We start from the raw sequence: 27,435 nt of genomic DNA on the forward strand, positions 1-27,435 counted from the left end.
GAGCACAGCCTGCCTTGGATTGTGTAATTATCCCAATGACTTTAATAATGACCATGCTGCCTCTCTTCCTATCGCTCACCGATAGCACAATTTGGGTTGAAAATGTGCCATGTCTGTTAGCTGTGGTGTTATGGACAAAGTCATTGGTGCAAAAAATACATTTCACAAAACTCTCAGATGAACAAAGTTCTGAAAATGAGATTAATACACCGAGTAGAATTTTGAAGAGACCACACTTGCTTTCCACAGCAAATGAGCCGCGGGTTCACATCTTCTTCCTGTGAGATAATGAAGCCAGCAGACGTGGCATATTTCAGTCACCCAAGGCAGTGACAGGGCCTCTGTGCAAGATCTGTAGAGATGTGTGATTTTAGTCCCCGAGAGCCCTGAGAAAGTCCTGGGAAGCAGGTTCTCTCTCAGGGACCTCCAGGAACAAGCAGTAAACTCATTAATATAAGTATTCCAGAGAGCCAGGATTTCCTGGAAAAAAATAACAAATTAGTGTGAGGAGCCAGAACTCAGCAATTGCAGCTTTAAAAATAGCCGGCATTGTTAAGGAGGCTGTGTGCAGGGGGGCAGAAGGTCTGTCTTGATGCTTGCCTCTGCTCTTCCATTAAAACAGACACTGTCCTGAAATTCTTTCCTGCAAATCCTGCAAAGGATGGGTTTCTATAGCTCCAGATTACTTTTTGGTCCTTGCAATAACAAAGTTTTAGGGGATGCGGTGGTCTGTCCTCTCTCATCAAGTCAGTCCGAGATAAAGGACAGGCAAAGGAAGGGTCTGCCTCTTTCAGTTAGGATCAGAGCTGTGCCTCCCTTTCTCTTCCAGCTCTTCATTTGCCTAATTGCCCTGTGAGCCTGGCAGGGATGTTCCCTGCAGGGCTCTGCTGACTGCGGAGACCCTACCTGACTCTCAGAGTTGATCTGTCAGCACTTTAGCTTGGAATCAATGAGAAATCAATCAGTTTGACTGCGGTGGCGTGTCATGCACCGTCCTAATCTAGTTTGTCCAAATTTTCGATCCTTCACCATAGACCCCAGCAGTGTTTACAACGGTAAGTGGATCTGTAGCAAATGCGCGGTTTCTGCTTGATTTTGGTTTTCTCCTCTTCTCTACCTGGAAGGAACAGAGCTGACCTGCTTCGGAAGCCACTTGTGCAGTGAACAGTGATGTCAAGTCTCATGCAAATCCTGCTTCTTTGCTCTGGTCTAAGATGCAGTTCCTAACAAGGCTGCCTGGATAAATACTCAGAAATAGATGTGCCAAACTGCTCTCTCGTTAACTCACACCCAACTCAGGGGTTAATGCTTTAAGAGAGTATCTGCCCCCTTATTAAAGCTCTGCCTAAGTCTGTGAGTCTTCGTGCCAAAAGCACAGTGTTTGAAATTCTTAGACTTACAGTTCTGCAAAGACAGAGTTAAACACTGTTTGGACTCTGGCTGCCTCTGAGAAACTGAAATTTTTCAAAGCTCTGGCTGTCAGCTTTGAAAGTCTCCAGGCTGCTACAGTAACTTTCTGAACAGATTGGGTTAAATATTTTCAGAGACCCAGTCCATGATGATAAGGCAATAATAATTTGTGCACTGCAACACTCCGAAGGCTTCCAAATTTCTCAAGCTTCCGTGTATGTGATCCCTACAGCAGAGAGGAGTCCGAGCTACAAGGATGAGAAGTCTACTTTTCCTGGTGCTGATTTCAGTCTGTCGGGCTGACCACCTTTCAGACAGCTACACTCCGGATCAAGACCGAGTTATTCACATCCAAGGTAAGAGAACACAAGTTCTCAAATGAGCATCAGATGAATTTCCAGTTAGTTACGGTTGTGACGCTTGATGCTTGTTCGTGTCTGGTCTGTTGCATGAACTTTTTTCCTTCTTCCTCTGCTAATTAGGAAACATGCTTCTGGTGCATGGATGTTAATGCATGGGGGGGGCCTTTAGAACTTGGGAACAATGAAAGTTGAAGATATCACAAGCCTCCAACTGCAGTGAGTTGGTGCTGCTCAGGGTGACTGGTATCTCCAAGTCGAATGGGGCGCAGGAAGTTCATTTCAATGCAGCGTGAGGGGAGAGCTAAAAATGCAGTGAAACTTAGGATGTCAGGTCATTCTATCACGGTGGTTGCTTTAAGGTTGAGAAATGCAGTGCCAACAAGAAAACTAACAAGCGAACTATGGCTGAGAAACAGCAGGAAACAGCAGCTTACCCTGTCACGGTCACTGTGAACCAGTACACCAGCCCTGCATATTTCTGTTGAGCTCAGCTGATTCTCAGCCAGAGAGCTGTAGCAAGGCTGGTGGCTGCAGTGTACTGCAGCTCTTTCGTCCGTCCGGAGAAGCGTCTGTTGAGGGACACCCTGCAATAAGAAAGCCGAAAGACTTATGCAATGGAGAAAGGCAGTCCAAGGAGCAATAAAAAAAAAAAAAGTCTGTCACCTGCCCTTGGAAGCTACATTATTAAACTAAGGATTCCAGAACACAATGCTTTAAATGTATACTATTGGTAGTTTTCAATAACTTCAGCTTGGGATCAGAGACTATAAGTTTGATTAAAAGAAAACATTAGGCATCAAGTTATAATTTCAAGGTCAAAAGTGTAGTCTAAGGAAACTATATTCACTGTATAAAAGCAAAAAGTGTAAAGGCCACTTGAGTGTAAATCTGGTAGAAATATTGTCCTGTAATATTTTGGAAGTTGAGAGTTGAATTTCTAGTTAATCTGTCTCTGAGTATTTTGGGCATATCCTTTTAAGTTTTGTTTGCTTTCAGCAGCCTTAGTTTTTTTTTTTTTTTTTTTTTTTCCCACTGTTGAGAAATTATATAATTGTAAATTTTCCTCAGGAAGCTGCTAGCTCAGCTTTTCCCCTAATGTATGTATTAGAACCAAAGCTGCTTCCAAAAGCTGTAATATATTTAAATGCTGTAGTTAGCGATAAGGAATAATAAATATCCTTTTAGCTTCTAGTCACAGTGGTCAATTCAACAGAAATGGCATTGCTGAATCATTAGTGATAGCAACTTCAAATCTAATATAAAATATTCTGTATGTAACTATGCTTTCAACTTACAAGATCTACTCAAGTTATAGTATAAATCATGTGATCCAGTCGGTATATGTGAAAGACAGTGAGAATATTATTTTAAGAAATATACTGACATTTATAAACTTATTTGTGTTACAGTAAAATTATTTGAACAAGAAAATCTCCTGTAGCCCAGCCCTCTAAATCCCATGAGTCCTATTGAAATTCAGTGACAAGGGACTGGAGCCCAAGATACCCAGGTTATTCAAATGATTTCATACACTGTTGGATTCTTTTCAACTGCCTTGATCATGCACTTCATTTCCATTGTAAATTCATATTCTTAGAAAGTGTAGGTCTCCCTGTAAAAGTTACTTGAGACTTTCAGGTGATTCAACTCCCGAGCCTATATTTGCTGGCAGAAACTACCACAGAAAGGTGCTTAGGTCATAGCATCGTGAGGTTCTCCTCACGAATTAAAATGTGTTGTAGAGTTGTTCAAGGAACTCTTCCCACTACTTTCCCTCTCTCTCTCTCTCTCTCTCTCTCTCTCTCTCTCTCTCTCTCTCTCTCTCTCTCTCCTCTCTCTCTCTCTCTCTCTCTCTCTCTCTCTCTCTCCCTCCCTCCCTCTCTCTCTCTCCTTCTCTCTCTCTCCTCCCTTCCTTAGAGCACTCACAGTGAAGTTTCAAGGCACAGAGTTCTGAGAATCCAAGTCTAACTGGCATGTTGCAGTTTCAATTGTCTATTATAATACAAATATAAACGTCATAGCACAGTATGGAACTGAGAAGGCAGGAGGCCTTTGCTACACTCTTCAACCACTACACTCATTTTTCATAGATAAACCTTATTTGTAATAACCCAGAGGAATCAAAAAACTTGAAACCCTCACAAAATGTTTGGAGTCATTTACAGTGCACTGATTAAACTGGCTGTCAGAACCACAGATTACTCCATTGTTTTGATAAGCGGTATGTTTCCAAAGAGGTAGAAAAAATATTTAGAATTCACATTATTATGGAAATATACTTTATGTCCTGTATTCATCATTAAAGTTGTATTTTATACTCAAAAGTCCCCAAGCAAAACTAAATGATTGAATTAATATTATATACAGTCCATGCATTTTCCTTAGATACTTGGGTACAAATGCTTGACATTTTATTGACTTGTTCTTGAGCTTCTTGATTCAGAATTACCTAAGTACATTTCGGGTAACATCATTACAACTTTGTTGTAAATTTGTTAGAAATGTAGGCATGGAAATATTTAACCTGGCAAGAGGTGGGGGTGGGGAGAAGGAGGGATTAAGAGAAGGCAAAGAAGAAAGAGAAGAAATGAGGAAGGAGAGAGGAAAGAGGGCAGGATATAAAATCCTGAGCACAGAGTATAGATCTCAGTTGATCCAGTGCACACCACACATGCATGAGAAGCTGATTCTGACTTCTCCAGTACCCGCAAAAAAAGCTGAATGTGGTAACACTTCTGTAACCCCAGCACTGGGGGAGAGTCAAAGACAGATGTGTTCCTGGACCCCTTTGACTAGCCAGCCTAGCCTAGTCAATGAGCTCCAGATTCAGTGAGAATCCCTGTCTCAGAAAAAAAAAAAACTCAAACAACCAATAAAAAACAATATGGAAGGTAAGAGTTCAAGGAAGACAACTAATATCAACTCCTGTTCTTCACAGGCATACACACAAACGTGCCTGTGCATGTACACCCTTGCACATATAAATATATGACACATCACTGTATACACACAAATATGCATGCACATGAATATCCTTGCACACAGAAATATATCACACATCACATGTATACACACAAATATGGATGCACATGTACATCCTTGCACACATAAATATATCACACATCACATGTATACACACAAATATGTATGCACATGAACATCCTTGCACACAGAAATATATCACACATCACATGTATACCCACAAATATGCATGCACATGTACATCCTTGCACACATAAATATACCACACATCACTGTATACCCACAAATATGCATGCACATGTACATCCTTGCACACATAAACATTCTACACATAACATAGGTACACACAGGTGTGCATGCACATGTATACCTTTGCACACATAAACATATCACACATGCAATAACACAACACACTCCTACACACAAAAGAACTAGTGGTTATTCATGAATGTGTATTTGAATATGATACTTTTATCACTAATTATAATTTCTGGTCCATATGAAACATCTTTACTTCTGTACATAATTTTAAACAATGTCTCTGAGTGTTGGCAAAACTCTAGACTGCTTTTCCAGAGACAGCAGGTATACTGTCAGACAGAGCTTTTTCTCAACACACGTATTAGGGCAGCAGAGGTGATAAGGGAAAAGAATATGAGAACTAACTAAAGGAAGAGAGAGAGAAGTAGTTAGTCACAAATGGGTCCTATCTAGAGCAAGTATCGAAATTCATTGAAGTTTTAAATACTTAGCGTTTTTAGCCCATAGAATACAGCTTGTGGATATTTCTAAGTTTGGAATGAATGACAAACACTGTTATTCTATGTCACTTTTGCTAACTGTCTATTAAAAGCATGAACTTTTATACTTCTAGGTACAAAATTTCCCTTTCAAGGGACAACAATTTTACATTGGATAGACCTTGCATTTTATGCTCTTTTCCTAGATGATAAATCTCACAAACTCTGAAAGAAATTGGATTATTAGAAAATGCATATCTACATGCAAACAAATGGTTAATTAGCAAAGCCTCTTGTTCTGACCAAAAATATATGAGAATGAGTGTTGTCTCAACCAAAGCACTTACCTAAAATCTTTACAGCATGGTAGTTTTTTTATTTTACCATATAATGAAAAATTTTACAATTCTTTATTGTCTCAGCTCTTTACTTAAAAATATAGTGAAAATCTGTTTTAAATCAAGTCATTGGAATATAAACTATCAAATCCTAAGAAATGAAAACACTCATTCAAGGATTATCACAGATAGTGTCTAGGAAAAACACCATTACTATGGAGAAATTAATTCAAAATAAAGACACTGAAAAAACACAAATAATACATTAAAAGTACTTCAAAAATTGTAGATGACCATCGTGAAGGACTGCTTACTACTCTAGAGTCTGTGGGACCTGGGAAGACAGAGCTGATAAATGAGATGGACTAAAATCTCATGCAATTGCCAACTTTGTGCAAAGCATCAGACAATTTATACTTTGCACATTAAAAGGAGTCACATGAGTTACATGTTCAATCACACGGGCAAACAGCATGTGGTATACAAGCTGTATGCAGCAAAAATGTTCTCCCCCATAGAGACATATAAACAGATAACAATAGCCACTTGTAATGAATAATCTGAAGTAAACTCACCCCTATAGCATATACTTTAGAGAGGCACATTCACATTATCCAGTGATCAAGGCAAAAGAGAGCCATTTTTGCCTGGTTTATTCACACACGTTGGCTAGTTGGCTTCCCTGGGTCATCAGTCATTAATCACCACATGCACACACTCTGAGAACTATATCATTTTATCTGCAAAGACTGTGCTATGAGGTGTGTTAAACAAAACAAGTCAAACGGAATTCTCCCTGCCTTTTCTACTCTCAGAAGGCACCTAGACATCCCAAGAAACGTAAACTCCCAAAGCCCAACTGCACCATGTATGAGACCGACTAGAGCAAGGATCATTTTATTGCTATCGAGTGTGTAAACTGAAAGAGCAGGATGTGACAGAGAGCCCTCACTGTGCTTTTCCAAGGCATTTGAATATTTCGGGTGATTTGCCATTTCAAGGCATGATGGAAAATGAGACTGGAGGAGTAAACTGAAGCCAGACTACCATGGCTGTCTTCCATGCTTGCATCTTACACGTAGCCATTGCAAATGTTAAGTCTGAAGCAAAGACAGACTGTATTATAACTGCCTCTTATGAAAGACCAGGTGGCTAACACACTACAATGAAATGTCTATGAGTCAATGTAAGGCCGCCCTTTAGGAGTGTGTTGCTTACTTTTTGTCAGCTTGACAAGCTAGAGTCACCTAGGCAGAGGGGGCCATGGCTGTAGAATTGCCTCCAGCAAATTTTCTTTAGTTTGTCTGGGGATGGGGGCATTTTCTTGATCAATACTTTATGTGAAAAGGGGCAGCTGACTGAACAGTGCCACTCCTGAGCAAGAGATCCTGAGTAGGAAAAGAAAGTAAAAATGCACAAGCCACGGAGCAAGCCAGTTAGCAACATTCTGAAGTTTCTACTTTAAGCACCTACACTAATTTCTTTGCCCTGGCTTCTCCAGATAATGAACTATAACCTGTAAGCCAAATAAATCATCCACAAGTTGCTTTTGGTCAGTGTTTTATTACAAGAACAGAATATAACTAGGGTCTTAGGTAGTGTCAATGGGAAGCCATGACATCTCAAGTCTAGATGGCCTGTTTACTTTGTTAGAATTGGACATACCAGAGCTTAGTGATTGAATAGACAGGGAGATACCTTAAAACGCAGCCTACAGGTCTTCTGTAGGCTCAGTCACTAAATGACTGAGTGGTGAAGGCAAGGCCTATACTGGTAGAAACAGAGAAAATAAATTACCATAAACCGAGAGAGATATATTGGCAACACAATATATGAACAGAAGGTGTGTGGATTTGCTAATTTACAGAGTTTTTCATACATGTGATATGTATAAACTAAATGGTGTAGGTTAACTGATTTGGAGACTAGACAGGATAGCCTGAAGACGTAGGATATGCAGGCAGAGGCAGGAGGATAGTTTTGGAGACCGTCACTACTAACAACTTGAATAGGAGAGTATTAAAAAGACATACATTCACTTCCAAAGGGTCTAAGTCCTGATCTACAGTGCATGTAAATTTTTTCCTCATTATTTTTAGTTCTAAATTGACATGGTAGCATATGCCCAGAATCCAAGAACTTGAGAAAATCAAAAAATCATGTCCCAAACTAGCCTGGATATATAGGTGGAAAGAAACCTGTTAAAATCTAAACCACCCGCAAAGGATTAGAATTAGATAGTTTAAAATTACATATGTTTTGAGAATGATTTGCTACTTCCCAACCTATATCCCCTAGGTGACACTGGAAGGACCCGTATCTACTGCCCCTTTAGAATGGGGTGTGTGCTCACACATTGTTCTACTATTCTAGCTTTTCCACCATTTTCTAACCCTTGATTAATGCTAGCATCTACCCTGATATTGGCATCAGTTCTATCTACGCAGTCTGTTGGAAAGTGAGTCCAGTGCCCATCTCATCCTCTCCAATGACAGTATGAAGCTGGCAAGTCACTCTGTCAGTGACGGAGACCAAGTGTCTTACCCGAGGCTCTTAGCTACTAAAGACTAAAATTCACACTTGCGTAGTCTGCCTCTCCTGAGTACCAGGCTCTCATCTGAGCAGACAGACTCCATCTAAACTTCCTCATTCCTTGGGGAGTACTTTTTGAAGGCAGAAATAAGTAAAAATAGTTAATATTTTATTCCATTCAATGTTGCTCCAAATGTTTAGAACGGTGTTCCAAATCAAAGGGATCACTATGAAATGATGATTAGTCTTGGCCTTTCTTAGAAATGTACTTTTAGGCTGCCAAGGTGATTATTGATCAGAGTAAGATCAGGATGAAGGTGAGAGTACTGGTAAAAATCCAAATAATCTACAAAGAGATTGAGGAAGGATTAGAAAGAAATGGTGTTATAGAGAAATAAAGATGAGAGAGATAGAGACAGACAAAGGTGGGGAAGATTGGTGGGAGGAAGAGAGGAGGACCAAGAAAGCCTATTGATTGGCATATCTCAATTTACACAGTGAATTTTGAGCATTTTCGCATATCCCCTCCCCCTCTCTCCCACTGAAATCTTTCTTGCAAGAAGTTCTGCACCTACATCAGTGTCTTCTTTTTTGTGTGCGACACACTGAGGTTAATTAGAATCTTCAGCCTGAGCAAGACTGGGAGCTTGTTTACTAAAAGCAAGGGCAACTTATGACAGGCTACACCACTGAAGAAAAGGAAACCTCATAGCCCATCAACCATCAACTGCTGGTGGGCCACAGAGGCAGAGTAGGACCTCCTGGGGTTGACGGTCCTCACACACAGTTCAGTCCAGAATCACTGCCTCAGAAGAATCAAGGAGGCCCTGGTGAGGTACAGGCTTTTATGAACCGACTGCTTCTAGGAACGGTTTTCTGAGTCTGGTAAGGTGCAAGAGGAGCTTGTACCTCTCTTCCCAGGCTGAACAGTTAGCGAGCATTTCTTAGCACCAGTAACTAACTGGACACTCATTGTCAGTGGAGCATTCGCAAAGCTGTCTTGTGTACTGAGTTTTAAAAAATATTCATAAGAATGCTTGGATAAGGTTGTTTTGTTCTCTTTTATGGATGAGAAAACTGAGAGTCAGAGGAATTAGGCAGATTGATCTCAGAGTCATGCATAACCCAGATGTCTTTAATAGGCAGAGACATAATTGACAGGGAAGAAAGTGCCCACGTGAAGGTCTATCAGTAAAATGGAGATAAACCTTCCCCACTTCTTCCATCTTCCTACACTAAAATATAAAGAAAATGAAAGTACACAGGGCAAAGTGTTTATCAGTACATTAACAGAGGTTCAGGTGCACAACTCAGAGTTGAGATTTTTTTTTTTTTTAATGTAACTCATTTGACCCCAGAGAGTTCCTTTGGGCCTCTTGATGCTTAAGCAGATAGGTTTGCCTTTAGCATCAAGAGTATTTTCAACTTTGCCATAAATACATCTTCAGGATTTCAAACAGTGGTAGCATGTGTCTTTGCTTTGCAATGTGAAGTTGGCAATAACGGAAAAATAACACACATTCGTGATCAGGATGGCCCCAAACAAAACTATCATTCAGTGTTGAATGATTTCCCATCACAGTCAGCTTAGCCAGAAGACAAGGGAAGAAGACAGTGTGTACTATGAGGCTACTTGCCCCATAGCACATCAAACTAGAAAATGCAGGTCTCAGAGGAAAAATACATGCTATCTGAGAAAACTGCAAACTATATTGCTCTAGATAGTCTGGTAGATTCAGGAGAAGGAACTGGCCACAGAAACACACAGAATTGGTATTAGAGATAGCCACCCCAGCACAGGAAGGCTGAAAGGGTTACCTTCATTACCCCATTTCCAGCACTGGGGCTTTGTTGATAATTCAAAACCAGACACCCTGAGGGTTCTCGGAAATACTGACTTTAAAGACTAAGGAAAGTGAAATAAAGCATCTTTGAAATATTGCTTAGAGATATCAGTTTTATTAAGAGAGGATCAAACATTCTGTAAAACAATTAATGCTTCATTTTTGCAAATATACCACAATCACCCTCTGGGGACTTCTTTTATTTCATTCCTCAGGAATCATAGACAGGCACTTGGTGTTTTCGGTTGGCTATTTATTTATTAAGGAATTCCTCAAATTTTATTTTTCATTCCATCATGCATATGTAATTCATACACAAAGTTCTAAGTTTTTAATACATGGAAATATTCCCTACAAATAAATAAATACCCCCTACACATATGCACACACACACACACACACACACACACACACACACACACACACACACCTTTTTCATCTCTTCCAGGAATTTGTTTTAAAACTTTGTTCAAGGTCTTTTGAATGACTTTTCCTGGGGCTTACAGCTGTATTGTTGTCTATGAGGTGAGGACACAAAAGGAATCAGCTTTCTTTTCTACGTCATGAACAATTTGAAAAGAGATTGTGGATGGCTGCATGCTACAGTGAAAGAAAATAGTGGCCCTGCATGCATAAGTGAATAGAATTCAAATATATATATTTGAATATATGTATGTGTGTATGTATACATTATGAATATATATGTGTGTGAATATGCAAGCATGTGTGTGCTCATAGACATATATACCTTAAAAACATTACCACACACACAAAACCAAACAAACAAGACAAAACACCAAACAAAGTAACACAAAAGGTGACAAAATTTTGCTTTATTGTTTTTCTTGTACAGGTGTAGTTTTTTATTCCCCTTTGCAACCATCAGAAATAAGTCACCACATTTTATGTTCAGTTGATTTAAGAAATCTGAACTTCTAGAACATGATTCCTTCTATATACCATGGGGGCAAGTAGCCTAACAAGACTTGTTACCTTGCACAACTGTGTTTCAAAGGGATAAGCTTTGATTCTCAGTACCTTTTTTCCAGGTAGGGTTTCTCTCTGGATATGAACTTCAAACACCTTACACTCGTGATAGAACTAAAAGGTGTCATTTCAAAGCTACATTTCTACCTTTTTTTTTTGTACAATCACTTTTGACCTATTGCTCTTCTCAAGTCCGTGCCAGACACAAAAGTCACACTTCTCTCATGCTGCTCCTCCATCTCTCCTCCAGACTGCACAGCAGCGTGTAGACTAACAGGAGGATGCCAGCAGTCCAGTGCATCCCCGGTTGGCATTCGCACCATGCCCTGCTGTTTCCCTTGGAGGAAGCGCTGCACTTGGAAGGGCATCAAGTCCCTGCAGTTACCATCACTCACCATTTCTGATAGAACAAGTAATTTTCTACCTAAAAGATGCCCTTCCAAAAAGCTACATGCTCCACTGAGCACCTTTAATTTCCCAAATTAGCTTTACGTGTTGAGTAAACAGCCTGATTTAAGGACAGGGTCTTCAGTCTACTGAAGTGTTCGCCTGAGCCTACAGTGAATGCTAAGAACAAAACCAGCACATGTATGCAGCTTTGTTTTGTCTATTCTCTCATTTTGTTAAGAAGAAAAACAAGAAGAATCAACTCTGGTGATCAAGGTTTAATTTTATAGCGTTTTTGTATTGCTGTGAGACCACCCTGTCAATCAGAGAGTTTTTTGGTGGAAGCATAAATATATAGGACTAAGCCAGGACTTAAAAGGACATGATCAGATCCAAGATTTTCTACTCTAGGCAACAATGTGCATTCACATCCTGTCTTTAGTGGTCTTGGCTCCTTTTCTGATGCTGTTGTCATTGCTTAGTGCATTGGAAGCCTGCGACACAGAGCCTGGTAACAAGATTAAACTAAGTGCTCTCCTGACGTAGACATGACAGGGCTGAGCTATAGTGGGGCTTTGACAGAACTTTGAAAGCATCTGACTTGCTAACCATGTTTTGTTCTTTCATTTATTCTGTTTGGTGATAGATTTCCTCTCCAGCCATGCTTAGTGCTATATAATCTGCAGTATTCCTAGGAATGTAAGGCAAAGCCATCAGCAGGGCCTTACTGGGGCGTGACTTAGTGAACAGTGATGCTCATTCCTAACTAAATGTATAAGGCATCCTCCCCAGAATTATTTGGATTTCACATAATTCACCATTTCCATTAACAAATTCTCGATGATCATAAACCCTGGAAAGCATATTAAACACTGAAATATACTCATCCTCTGCCCGCCATGAAATACTGCAGAAGAGTTAACATGTTAAAAACAGAGAACATCAGAAGACTCAGTCCTTCATACATGAGTTTTGTTCTTTGCTCCAGCTCAGTAATCTATGAATAAGACCTTGGATTTATCCTAAAACATCTTATAGCTCCACTAAAGCCTCCAAATGCCCATGTCCCTTAATAAATAGGTGACATTGGAGATGTTATTTAGATTTTGACCTGTTTGCCTAAAAAACTTTACAACATACTGAAAATCTATAGATGTGAAATTTTTGCTCACCATTAGGCAGAGCTCTAGTATTCTGAGGCCTATGAGTACAAACAAGCTATACAACAGAAACTAGGCAGTTAGTGCCATGTGCTAGCTGATGCTGTTCTAAGTGATTCATGTGTACAAGGCCTACTATATGATAGGTTTGAAATCCCTAATTCATCTGCAAGTAAAGGAGCTTCCCCTAATGGAAGATTTAGCAATTCACACAGCAAGATTACATGAGGCTCTCTGTCATGTGTAAATCCCTGTTCCTATCTGCTGCTGAGCCTTTTGGCAATTTGGACAAATCAGAAAACGGAAATATCTTGTAGAAATGTCTAGTGTTTCTATTTATACTCAAAGCCCAGCATGGCATAAAGCCCAGGTGTGTTCCTCAAATATGAGGTATCAAAGTTCCTTATGGTGTCTTAGTTACGGTTTTATTACTGTGAAGAGACACCGTAACCCCAGCCATCCTTATAAAGGAAAATATTTAACTGGGACTGGCTTACAATTTCAGAGGGTTGGCCCATTAATGTTATGGTGATATGCATGATTACATGCAGGCAGACATGATGCTGCAGAAAGAGCTGAGTCTTTTACAATTTGATTTGCAAGCAGCAGAGGAGACTGCCACCCTAGCCCTAGCTTGAGCATGAGACCTTAAAGCCCGCCTCCACAATGACACGCTTCCTCCACAAGGCCACACCTACTCAACAGCCACACCTCCTAATAGTGTCACGCCCTATGGAGCAAGCATTTAAATACATGAGTCTGTGGGGTCCAGTCTTATTCAAACAACCAAAATAAGCATGGTTAGTCAGCAGGATATTTCTCCCCCAACCAAGAAAGATGCCTAGGGGTGTTTAGGTAGATCTTAGATACAGATATTGGAGTATTAGGCAGGGAAATTATATGTACAGTAGAGCAAAGGGGAGATTTTTCTCCTTTTCAGATTCTCTCAGACTAAATAAGAAGAGAATGATGGGAATATACACAAATGTCTCCTGAAGCGTGCTTTATGATTCATTTTAATTAGCTACTTTATGAAGTCATACTCTTTATTTGTTATTATCTGTTGAAAGAGGGGACATAGATGACTTTGTTATACTTTTCTGCTTTTGAGGATTTCAACTCACTCACAATAAGTGCAATTCACTAAGGTTTGAATTATCAAATTCTGATCACAATAGCATCAAAAGCATCCGATTTTAGATTTTTTTATTGTGAATCAGAACCTGGTATATATGCATCATTAAATAAATTTTGAGCTCTATCTCAAGGAACATAGTTATTCTCCCTGATGCAGTGTTTCTCAGCCTGTTAGTTGTGACCCCTTTGGCAAACCTCTATTTCTAATTTTTTCTTTTTACATTATGACTCATAATAGGTGACAAAATTACAGTTATGAAGTAGCAATGAAAATAATTCTATGGTTGAGGGGTCATTGCAACATGAGGAATCATATTAAAGGGTCATAGCATTAGGAAAGTTGAGAACCGTTGTCCTTGTGATCTATGCATCTTAAGAGATTCAGAGCCAAGCACTGTCCAAAAGCCATTGTTCTCAGGCTGCAAAGACTGCCAGGCTACAGACCAAGCAGCTTCTGTGGTTTGGAAACTGTGTGTAGACAAGAGGTATGCTTGTCCAAGAGTTCTTACACTTATTCCTTTGCATATCCCAAACATCCTCAATAGAATGTGTCAAGGTCAAAAACATAAAGCTCTAACGAGGGGGAAACCCCAGGGAAAGCCAAGATCTGAAAATAACAGTTGGCTTTCTAGAGCAGACAGCCATGCTGACTTGGCAACTTGTGTTATTGCGGTGCTCTTTCCAAAGCTATGAAGTCCTTGGAGGGTGAAGCCAAGAAACCAAAGGGCAGGAACAATAAAGATGGAGGTGCTCAGTGTAGAACAAGAGGAGAACAAGAAGGAGAAGAAGAAAGGAAATAGAGAGGAACTGAGGCCATCGAAAGGAAACTAAGACTGAAATAGTTATTGGGTGTTACAAAATAAGTATGATTTTTTAAACATGCCTTTAGCTTTCAGGTTTTGAAGGATGTATCTCAAAATGTACTGCCATCCATCACCAGCATTAAAACTATCTCTGATGCCCAGTCTCAGTTGAAATGGAATGAATGTCTGTAGCCTGAAATACTCTAGAAGTGCATATAAATGCAAGACATGAATATAAATGTGCTTGCATGACCATATGATAAAGGACAAGTGAATTATGTTTATTTAAAGTTTTTCTAAAAGTATATTGCGGACTTAAAAGCAGTAGAAAATGTGTCCAAGCTTACTTTACCTTGAAAGATTTGGGGTTCATATTGAAAGGATCCAAACAGTATTTAGGGTTTATTACAAAGGTCATTAATGCTGCTTGAATCCCTAATTTCTAATGACAACAATGCATATCGTTCCCAGTTTTATAGTCGCTTGCAGACACCTCTTGGCTAAGAGAAATACTTAATGTATGCTTCAAAGCAACCACGTAGAGAAGGGGTCAAATGGCTTCTTTCATCATATAAAAGTCTGAAAACCCATGAAATTATTTTCTGCTTCTCCACCTTTCTGCTTCCTGTTCTAGCGGAAAATGGCCCCCGTCTACTTGTGGAAGCAGAACAGGCCAAGGTCTTCTCCCACAGAGGTGGCAACGTAACACTGCCCTGCAAATTTTATCGAGACCCTACCGCATTTGGCTCGGGAATCCACAAAATCCGCATTAAGTGGACCAAGCTAACTTCAGATTACCTCAGGGAAGTGGATGTCTTCGTATCCATGGGCTATCACAAGAAAACCTATGGAGGTTACCAAGGCCGAGTGTTTCTGAAGGGAGGCAGTGATAATGATGCCTCCCTGGTCATCACAGATCTCACCCTGGAGGATTACGGAAGATATAAATGTGAGGTGATTGAAGGACTGGAAGATGATACTGCTGTAGTGGCATTGGAGTTACAAGGTAGGTATTCATAATGCCTGTTAAACGTTAAAGGAATAATAGTGAGTATTATATACTGAATAGTGAATAGTAAAATACTTCTTGATTTTCATGCAGGGATGAAACAGTTACTAGAGCAATAATGGAATGACCCATAAGTCTGTGCCTAGCATATTTTTCTTCTTTTATGTTTTGTCATCTGCATATGATTTCAGCTTTCAACTTTGTAATGTATGCACAATACTCATGTGCAAATTTGAAGCTGTTCACAACAAGGAGAAATGTGCAATGGAATTGAATTAATAATACTTGGAAATAGCCTTATGCTATTCAAAATTTAAATCCCATTATGTGGTTATTGAGAAATTCAAATTAGATTCTTTTTTATTGTGCTTCTAAAATTATCTCTGTTTCCAACTAATGGTAAGATTTGTAAGGGACATCTGCAATGAAATACATGTAATTTTATTCTATAAGATGACTGCAAAAGTTAATTTATCAGAGAAAGCAACTTCTGGTTTACTTAAATATTCTTGCTAAAAAGCACATTTTTAATGGCCCAGAGTCTTTTAGAAATAAAATACCTAATAATCCAGGTACTTGGGGAGGTTTTCTATTTCTTGAATAGATAGATAGATAGATAGATAGATAGATAGATAGATAGATAGATACCACATTCAATGGGTTTTAAAGTCAATAAAATACAAAGCAATACAATCAGAAATGTCCTTTCCTTCAACTCACTGAGAAGTTCCAAGAGTATACTTCGATTAGAGCAAGTTGTGTTATTGTCATGAGTTTTGCGCATGTTCTCCCTGAAGAAGAAAACGGGAAACCTTAGTAGAATGATGTTCTTCAGAAGATCATAGTTCTGTGTTTGCTCAAAGCTTTTATCTTATCCCCCCCCCAAAAAAGGTTACTGTGTTTTTTAAAAATGATAACCCTGACTATTGGCCCTCCTCAATTCCACAAGAGTCTGTCAGGCATGTAGAAGTTACTCAGCCTTATCTCTCTGATAAAATCCAGTGCACAGCTCCATGGCTTCAGAACACGTTTTTAGCTGTATAGAAGTTCAACCAGAAGTTTAGATTGTGGATCTAGTTAATCCTAGTGTGCAATGTTTTTTTTTTTCCCTTCAAGTTTTTTTTAAACAAAGTTAATTACTTGTTTTTTAAAGAGAATACTAAAAGTTACAAAAGTATGGGTTTTGACTATAAAAGGGTTGAATGACATGGTTTTAAAAATAGAAGGCAACTCCAATACAAATACATATTTATATTTGTATACTGGATTTGGAACTAACTCAATCATATTTCAGTTTAATCAGGAACTAATGAAACTGTCCTACTGCCTATGAGCAGAGCCATGGCATCGGATAATGGATTGGTCTCTGGGTCTTTAAAGTTCTTACAAATTAAAGTATCCTATATTTCCCAGTTTCCATCATGAACCATTTGGGAAAGAAAAGGTAGTGCAAGCATTTCATTTTCAGATAGAGATGCTGGGAGTTCTTCTACTCCTTGAGCTCTAGCTACCAAGAGAATCGTTGCTTGATAGATTATTTTCCTTCTTGGGGACACATCTGAGACTGTTGAAGAAAGAACAAAGGTCACAGGGTGCACAAAGAACCTGCTATAATGCAGACAGCATTGTTGTACTTCCATGCTGGGACATGCTCTGGTCCTAGTTGGGCAGGGGCAGAGCATCCTAAGAACCATCTCCAGGTTCTTCCTCCCCCTTACCATGGTCAGTGGCAACCAAGAGTCTTTCCTTTTCTCTTGGCTCTGATTCAGCTGATAGATCCATCAGCCAAGAACCCGAGAAAGAAGAATGAGTTCTTGGACCCTCTCCTGTTGTGATTCCTGCCAGATGGACTGGTCTAGAGGAAACTTGATTTAAAACCTCAAGTCCTCTCGTAGAAGCATCCAGGACATTTTGGAAAAGGTTGTAGTGCCCATGATTGGTTATTAGAAAACTGATTGTACATGATCTTGAGTAGGCTCTGTAGACATGATGCATGTAATTTAAAGTCTATATAATAACTGGGCCAGTGGGACAAGGTATCTGTATTCCATTTGCTAAGATACTAATTTGTTGTAATCACATCTTTAAGAATGTGTGCTCTGAATTATCTTTCACTAACTACAGAGGAGACGCGTTGTCAGATGTCTTCCTTAAGGTGCAGTAAAGGACACAATTCTGAATACTTAACTTGATATCAGTCCTAAAGAAATCCGAAAGAATGTGAGACAGCTCAATTCCCCCCAATAATCATTTGAGCAAACGGAATGCTTTCAGAAGGCCATTGCCTCTTGCCAAAGTCCAATGCCAATCCACACCCTCTGCATTTCCCCAAGGGATTATTCTCTGAAATATTTGACTTTCTGGGACTAAACCATCAGCTAATGGATGTTTACTCCCTGCCAATCATTCATAACACAAGTTTAGAAAAGTGATTATTTTGGTCTATTTATATGGAAATCATTTTCAAACCTTGGTTCTTGTTTGTAATATAATACATGAATAGAGAAAAATGAAGATGTTAAAAGCAAAACCCATTTCGGGTCCTGCATGCAGTACCTCTCTGCTGATGGGAGGTGTAACTATTTCTCAATAGACATTTGTGTCTGGCCTATAAATAAATAATGGAACATTTTCAGTAAGAGCCCCTGTTTTAGCTGTTTCAAAGGCAGGAAACAAGAGTTAAGGAATACATGAAATGTTGAAACAAAAAGGTACCATGCTTAAATGGGGTGTGCCTCCCTAGAAGAGAATTACCATATAAACATATCAATGCGAGACTAATGAATTTTTGTCAGATATGCAAATTTAACGTATGTTTCTCCAAATAATAATCCTAAAGTGACAGTGACTTACTTGCCTGGTTTCAGCAGCACGCACACAAGTAGATGAACAAACACATTTGAAGCATTCAACATTTCTTTGTACTAATGTCAAAGACTATATGAAACAAACTGCTAACTCAACAACTGTAAATTTTTGACAACACCATCTGCCCAAATACTACAGTTCCCAGAACCCTTAATATTAGCCTTGACTTTTGCCGTCCCATAAGAGCTCAGCAGTTGTATGTTCTGGGGTTAGTCACCAATAGCAGTACTGAGCTGCTGTAACACATGGCTGAAACTCTTTGAGAAAGGAGAAAATTTTACCATGAACTCTTGGCCGTGGAGGCAAATCACTAAAGTTGTCATTCCGAGTGATACAAAGTATGTGAAGTAGAAAGGGGCTGTGAGAAACCACTCCAAGTTGACCAAAACCTAGTCCATCTAGAGGCTGCATTTTCTCCACACAGCCACCTGTAAGTAGACATGCTCAGGGCGCCATCACTAATGACCTTTCCTGTCTCTCCATTGAACAGGTGTGGTGTTCCCTTACTTTCCACGACTGGGACGCTACAATCTTAACTTCCACGAGGCTCGCCAGGCTTGTCTGGACCAGGATGCTGTGATTGCGTCCTTCGACCAGCTGTACGATGCCTGGCGGGGTGGGCTGGACTGGTGCAATGCTGGCTGGCTCAGCGATGGATCTGTGCAGTACCCGATCACCAAACCACGAGAGCCCTGCGGGGGCCAAAACACGGTGCCTGGTGTCAGGAACTATGGGTTTTGGGACAAGGATAAAAGCAGATATGATGTTTTCTGTTTCACATCCAACTACAATGGTAAGATGGCAGCTGCTTTGCCTTTACCTCTATCCTAGAGAAGAAGTCCTAAAACATTGTTTGAATTTTGCTATTATCTTTGAAAAAAACAAAACAAAACAACAAAAACAAAACACAAGCAAACAAAAAACAAACAATAAAAAGCAATCCTTTAAGTTATTACTGTATTTTAAAAAGAGGCAAAATGTTCTTGAATTTTTGAGTGCCATAATTTTTAAAATATCTACATAAATTCAACAAAAGCTTCTGCTACAGTTTAACCATTTTTGACGAAGTAGTCTAAGCTGTCACATGCCTGTGCTGTCCCTGCACTACTGCTCTCGGTGCTGAGGGGAGGAGCTTCCTGGCCACGTGTGTCCTCTCTTTCTTAGTCACAATATGACGATCAACAAAGTTCAAGGCCAGTTGGGAACTGAGGGAGTCAGCACAGTTAGCCTTGGAGAGAAAGACAGGAAAGGTCTGCACAGCGCTAAGGAGAGACTCATCGCGTTCTTCCCACTCCCAGCCCTCTTACCGGAACCCTATTATATTTTGTATATAGCCTATTACAAGATGAGTATTAGTTCAAAAATGATTAAGAGTTTTAAGCTATATTGTGGCAAAAGCCTATTACTTTAGTAGACTGGGGAGTGACAATTATAATAAATTCAAGGACAGCCTAAGCTATATACTGAGACTGTCTCAAACACACAAGCAAAAGCAAACTACGGAGCCATAAAACAAACATAGGGCCTTCTGGTTGAGGAGCCAGAATAACTGTGTAAGTCACATCCCTGTGAATGGAGCTCTAGGCCCATAGTTTAATACTTAAGGTCCCTGGAAATAAACTCATGAGTAAACCAAAAGGGAAACAAGTTACACTTCAAAGTTTTACCCAGGAGAGCTTTGGATGATGTAGCTCTAGCCACCCACACTGCTGCAGCCATTCATGGTGTGTGTCTCAAGCACATTTCATTTTCAAACTTGCAGGGGTCAGATTTGAACTCGTGGCTTGTGTTTTGCTGTTCTAGAGAGGTGGCAGACCAAACTCTCTAGTTAAGGAATATTGCGGTGGCAACATCTTTGAGATCTCACGAGGGTAGATCGGAGAGAACAGGCAGTATTGGTTTATGGTGCGGCAGCCTATTTAGCGATAGGGAGACATCTCTGTCTCACAGACATGAAGAGCTGTGTCCAGAGAACTCACGTCAGACTGCCAGATGTGGCAGTGTGCACATATAATCTCAGTAATGGGGAGGCACAAACGGGGGATCCCTGGCTCTCGCTGGTCAGCTAAGCCAGTTTAGTGGAAGGCCCTGTATGACAGGATGCCTTGAGCTGGAGCCACACAGTCAAAACCATCAACAACTGAACAGAAATGCACATTCCCATAACACACACACACACACACACACACACACACACACACACACACACAAAGAGCCCGCCATGGTTAATGAGGGTATCAACTATGTACTGGGTCCGACTGGAAAATACGATGTAATACTTAAAACTAAGACAACTGAGAAGGTCCTCGGAGCATGCCAATGCTATCGATTGATGATACATTTCTACAGGATGCATTCCATCTCCTTAATGGGATCTCAGTCTTTAATACTGCAATGGCCAAAACTCACACTGTCTCGGTGTAATCTAGTAACAGCAAATGTCAGGCTTGAAGAGATGAACGTTTGAAAGCACTAACCAACTCCTCTTCTAGTTAGGGGGTGCAGACAGGGCTTGCATTTGGCAAGGGTCTCATTGAGAGCAAATGACTTCCTGTGTTGGACGAATTTGTATGCTGTCGCTTTGGGGAATAAGGTCTTATTGATACCTGTGATGAAAAGAGCTTGAGGACTGTGAGTTTTTCAAATGGACTTTTATGTGAAGAATCGTTTGATTTGATCCTTTCACATTCAAATGTTGCCTCTCTAGAAACTTGTTCGGGGGTTCAGTCCTGCTACAAGTAGAATTTAAATAGCCCCTCTATTCAACATGGAATTCTGTCTTCCCTGGAAGCACAGAAGGGCTCTTTCAGTCTTTAATTAGCTAACAGAAACGGCATCTGCCAGCGTCCTTTTCTTTTTAATGCTGTACAAGAGCGTGTGTGAGCAACACGCCAAAGAAGCAAGGCTTAAGCAAACGTCTTTAATCTAGAGCGGCCTGTTAATATATTTAAATGGCAAGTCTATGTTCCCCAAATTTCAGACGTCACTCTGTGCCTCCTTTCACTGAGAAGCACTTCGCCATTGGTTCCTTCCATCTCGGGTTCCATCCCAGGCTGGCTAACTCTCTCCTTCTCCCCACAGGCCGATTTTACTACCTGATCCACCCCACCAAGCTTACCTATGACGAAGCAGTGCAAGCTTGTCTCAATGATGGTGCTCAGATTGCGAAAGTGGGCCAGATATTTGCTGCCTGGAAGCTTCTGGGCTACGACCGCTGCGATGCTGGCTGGCTGGCGGATGGCAGTGTCCGCTACCCGATTTCTCGGCCAAGAAGGCGCTGCAGTCCTACCGAAGCCGCAGTGCGCTTTGTGGGTTTCCCAGACAAAAAGCAGAAGCTATACGGGGTCTATTGCTTCCGAGCATACAACTGAGTGTTGCCCTAGAAAGAGTCAGTTCCCGAGTTCCGTGAACGTGTCGTTTGTTTTTGTTTTTAATATGAACTCATGCAAGTTACCAAAACTGTGATAACCCTTTTTCACTTACTGTAAAGAGTCATTTTCATAAAGGCCAATTCATTCATTTCTTTTGTAAAGCTTTCAGTCGATATATATTATAAATTAATATAAGCATAAAGGAAGCTAAAAAAAAAAAAAAAAAAAAAACAACAAAAAAACAAAAGCGGGCTCTAGAGCCTAACTGGTTTATGCTATGTCATCCCAATAAGATGCCATTTCACGAATGGGACGTGCCGCAGGCTGAGAGTCACCAGGACTGTGTTAGGGAACATAATGCTACCTGCTGCAGTAACTTCCACAAGCACAAATTTTACATATTTCTACAATTTTGAAACTCACTTCGCTAAACAAATTAGAACAACAAATTTGGAGTACAGGCTTCTTTACATAAACCAGGATTCTGAAAGGTGCAAAAACTCAGCATCATAAGGGAACAACGGAGACTTTTTCTAAAAGTTAATACTTCAAGTCTCCAGTATACAGAATAGTTTACTCTTTAAAATTCTACCTTTTTGACCAAAAAAAAAAAATTCATATAGACTCAAATGCAGAATATTAAAACCATAGGTAAACTCCTAGGTCAACTCATTTATATAAAGTACAGACTCAACTACACAGATAATCCTTTATCGATGAAAGAGTCCTACCTTCTAATTACAATTACCTATCTGAGAAGACTTGTTTTATGATTTTTGAGTAGCTTTACTGAATCATATTTAAATTCTAAGAACCTTTGCTAAGCAGTATTTAGAATCTACTCAGGGCAGTTAAAATGGTAAACTGCTGGACAGAAAACATGTAAAATGTAGCAGCTTGGTTTTATGTTAGCTTATGAAACATTATTGTCTGATAAAAAATGATTTTAGTCTATTTAATATTTCTTATTTGCATCACATGACAAAAGCCATCAAATGAATGAATAACTCCACACTTACCTAGAAGAAATACTCAATTTCCAAATACTTCTTGTTTGCACACAGGATACAGTACCCAAATAGGACCTGTATTTAGAGGAAAAAAAGTGAAAAATACATTTCTAAATAGTCTCTCAAATAGGAAATACAGTCACTGTCAGTTTCCTTTCTGGATATAATCTGGCAAAAATAAAATACTGGCATTCTCACAGCAGATTTTATACCTTCTGGCTTTAAGTGGAAAGTTAAGCCCAGGTTCAGAAAAGTAACTTCCAGGATTAGCAACTCCAGTCTTAAATAGAATTTCTTTTTATGACTGCTGAGACCCCAAAGGGACCAATATTTGTATTTTATTCAAATAATATTTCTGGTTTCCCATGACTTCACAGTGAATTCTCGTGAGCGAGTGGGCCTTGGTATAATAATTCAAGTACAACATAGCTGATATGCTGTCATCCATGTTTTTATGTAGATTCCCCCCCCATGAACATAACCAAATAAATCTGTTTCCTGAATTGGCCGTGGTTGCATTTAAAGCTCTGTAATGACTATAATAAAATGCTCTATAAATATAGAGTTATGTGTGTGGAAGGTATAGAGCAGTTGGAAGTCCATAAAGCCATAACTCTCATGATATATTCTCTCTATAAAATGTAGTAAGTACTAATAGATCCCTTCTTTCAGATGCTTAAACCATGGTGATGCATGCAGTTATAAGTTAGGACATACAAATTACACAAAAGTATACATCCAAAGAAACCATGGGGTTTCACTCAAACAGTGCTGATATAAACTGAACCCCAACTTCTAAGCTAAACACAAGGTGAAGAGGTCTATAATATAATGAATACATATTACTTAAGGAGGAGACTCCACACTAGCTCCTCAGACACCTTACAGGCTGGGCCAAGCTCTTTGGAGGAAGATCATACTTGAACAATCATTAGCTATATTGTAAGCATTTTGTCTGCAATGCAAGTAGATACATTTTATACTGAGGTAGGGTCATTCCTTCCACTTGTCACCTTAGAACTCCACAGTACAGTGCAGTAACATTTCTTAACTTTTCAATACTTAGTATAGGAAACGGTGCTGATCAAAATCTCCAAAGTGACTGTTAGCTGACATATGTCTACGCCACCATTTGTCCATTCTGGAAAGCATCCTAGAATGCCCACTGCTGGACAGAGTTTTTAACTTCTCATTTCACACCAACGACCAGAATCTTCATGCCCTTTGAACTCCTAATGGAAAGGGGCCTTTTAACGTTCTCATCTTCCTGTTTTACTCCACCAAGTAACCTGCTTTCCTATTTCACATCTCATAACGAATGTCTTTGAAAGACAAAAGCAGTCTTAGCACAATCCCTAGTGGAAAGATGACGGGAACAACATCGATTTCAGAAATTACACTGTAGACGTTGAGATTCCCAGAGTATCAAGATGAAGAGATGACAGATCGACTATAAAGTAATGCAAAATTCTATAGTATGTCCTATACATAAAGAACAGATCTACAAATTTTACTTAACCGCTTCATTTGAAACCTCTAAGTAAACAGAACCAATACATTAAAAAATACATATAGGGAGGAAGATAATTTATCATATTAACACTGGAGGCCATCTTTTAATGACTGCTGCCATGTTTTGTCACAGCAACTTTTAGCCAAATATAGTATTTGTAAATTTAAATTTTCTTTCATAAAAAGAGGGCCGGTACCTGTTAAAGTGCTATTTTATTCAATAAGATGGTCGCTTGTTATTTCAGCAATTAGATTCAAGTAAGATACCAATTTGGTTGCTGGCAGCCATACTGGGTTTCTTGACTTCAGTACTCCTAAAGCCATGCTGGCGTCACTAAAAATGGGAGGCTTAGAAGGGAATCAGTTGTCATATTTGGTTTAAGCTTGGTTTTTTGTTTGTTTGTTTGCTTGCTTGCTTTTGGTTTTTTTAGTTTTTTTTTTTTTTTTTTTTTTTTTTTTTTTTTTTTTTTTTTGCTCTTATCATTTGTTTCATTTTCTTTCTGCATAGAATGCTTAGAGAAAAATCAAACAACAAACAGCTGATAACTCTTTTTGAGAAGTATGTCATAGCTCAAGACCACCGCTAGCACACTGTACAGCAAAAGCTACAAGTAATACAGAAGTCAATAAGCCACCCAAATAGAAGAAGGTCAATATTTAATTGCATTAAATAGCTACTAAGTACAAGTTTGAGCAGAACCAATGTGTATTGCAAAAAGAATGTTTTTATTTTCTGTAAGCTACAATGAATTGGTAAACAAATATTAAAAGCCAATTTTGCTTTACTACAGTATCATTTAATTCTTCTGACTTATAGAATAAGCCATTTTTCCTTGGGTCAAACACGTATTCTCCTGTTGCTAGTTCAATGCTTTGAATGAAAACAAACCCAAATGAGTTAGAGCTCTGACATTCAAGCAACTTCCTCATGCTTGTTTTGAATAAATTAAACAGCTTTGAAGAAAAAAAGAAAAAAAATCCAATAGTGAGACCAATTAACTTTTCTTTTAGTGTGTAAACTCTTCCAAAATGATGGATATCATATACAATTTTTGTCATCGTTTTTCATCTATTTTTATTCTTGTCATGCAAAGTGTATGAGGCAGGGTGACAGATTCCATTGAGGTTCTTAGTTCCCAAATAAAAGAAATGAAATCATTCAAGTGTGGTGTGCTGCTTTCTTACCAAGAACATGGTTTAATGCTACAACATTCGTTACATAGAATGGATCATGTGTTTGCGAACAAGGTCTGTCATATGTATAAGGAGAGGAGTAATGGAGAGCTATTAGCAAGTGGCATGTAGCCTACCGACAGGCTGTTGGCTTCCATTTCGGTTCCTTGGTCTCGCCATTTATGATATTTAAAAGCTCTGCAGCCTTAGTTCTCAGTAACATAGATATATTGTTATCGTGTGTGTGTGTGTGTGTGTGTGTGTGTGTGTGTATTACTCATGTTCCAAACTTAAGAGAAAACTGTCACTGCACATCTTCTCCACAAGAAGCAAACTTCACATCTGTTTCAATATATTTTGCTATCTCTTTCAGGTCAGTAAGTTGCTGTCAGAACATGGTAGCAGGCCTGGTGGAAATCAGTGGCTTATGAAATCAAGTAGTTTCCTCTCCTTCAGTCTCTCTCTTCTAGTTTTGTCCTTGGAGGTTATCCACACCTATAAAAATTCAGCCATAAAAGTAGGCTCTCTCGTGTAATAGTTGTCTGATTACATGACCACTGTTGATTTAGAAAAATATCCCCAAGGTAATGACAAAGCCCCATTTCTCTTCTGTCTAGTAATTAAAATATTGGATGAGACTAGATTTCTGACCACATTAATCTCAATACATTTTTACCCACGGAAGGAACCTGGCAACTCCCGTTTTCATTTCATTGAAAAATTTCTTGCTCAAAAAAGGTTCCTTGGATTTTCAATTCATGAAAAATTTGTTTTGCTAAAATGCATGTATTCAGAGATCAGAAAGATATGTTTAAAGCAAATGAGTTTAACGGTTTACAGACTGTTAAAGTCCGATCTTTGAAGATGCTGAGAATCTTGTGAGTGAACTTAAAAGGGAGAAGAGCACTCATTATTTGTCATTCATTACTGTGATAAATAGACATACCTGCCCACAGTCCTTGGCAGCCTCCTGCCTGCTTGATTTCTGCCAAGGGGAACATTGTTATTTCACTGGGCGAAGCTTGTTTCTGTGATGGGAACCAACTTCAAATGACTGGATACTGCTCCTCTAATAAAATGTGATTCAAAGTCTTTCTTGGATATGTTTATGGTTCAGTGGCAGAGCAAGAAACTAGAGTATCTGAGGCCCTCTGTTCAATACTCTGTGCCACCAAATAATTCTTTTAAAATGTTTAGTTCAGTGTATGTGAAAAGTCGGAAAACTGCTAAAACAGGTGTGTTCAGCATCTCAAAATCACCTGTGTTCATAACGGAAGGCACTGGTCAATGAATACAGCCTGTGAACAGGATTTTCTTAATCTGATACCTCACCAAAGATATGCACCCCTGTTGGAGATAATAAACCTCCAGAGCACACAGAAAATATTCACATTCCTTCCTTTACACAAATCATAAAACAGCTATATTCAAAATGTATTTTTGCTTTATGACCTCACAAGCAATTAAGTAATGAGTCTGAAAGAAGTCAAATCAGTATGTTCAGAGAATTAATGTATTACTTATTCTAAGGCTCCCACAATAAGAAAAAAATGCATTATACTTACTTAAAGAATTTTAGTAATGGTTTGCAAAAAAAAAAAAAAAAAAAAAAAAAAACCTATAAAAGCTCCTATTTAAAAGGATTAGAAGATGAATTAGGAGGTCTGGCCTAGTTAGAGGACCTGTATCACTGCAGGTGGGCGTTAAGGTTTCAAAGGCATGTGGCAGGCTGACCTCTTTTTATTGCTTGAATATCAAGATACAGAGCTCTCTTCCTTATTTCCGTCTCCAGCTGTAGCGTATCATTTTA

At 39.2% G+C, this 27,435-nt stretch overlaps 1 protein-coding gene across 1 annotated transcript; it reads left to right on the forward strand.

Annotated features, from left to right (window-relative positions):
- Positions 1 to 1,666: 1,666 nt before the first annotated feature.
- On the forward strand, positions 1,667 to 21,930 carry HAPLN1 (hyaluronan and proteoglycan link protein 1; the record flags this gene model as incomplete). Its single annotated transcript, XM_080925717.1, has 4 exons — positions 1,667 to 1,766; positions 15,317 to 15,688; positions 19,050 to 19,352; positions 21,641 to 21,930. The coding sequence occupies 4 exons, from the start codon at positions 1,667 to 1,669 to the stop codon at positions 21,928 to 21,930; spliced, it is 1,065 nt and encodes a 354-aa protein (XP_080781843.1).
- Between the last annotated feature and the right edge of the window lie 5,505 nt (positions 21,931 to 27,435).

The sequence above is a fragment of the Micromys minutus genome, assembly GCF_963924665.1.
Source record: "Micromys minutus genome assembly, chromosome: 11".
NCBI classification, from domain to species: Eukaryota; Metazoa; Chordata; class Mammalia; order Rodentia; family Muridae; genus Micromys; species Micromys minutus.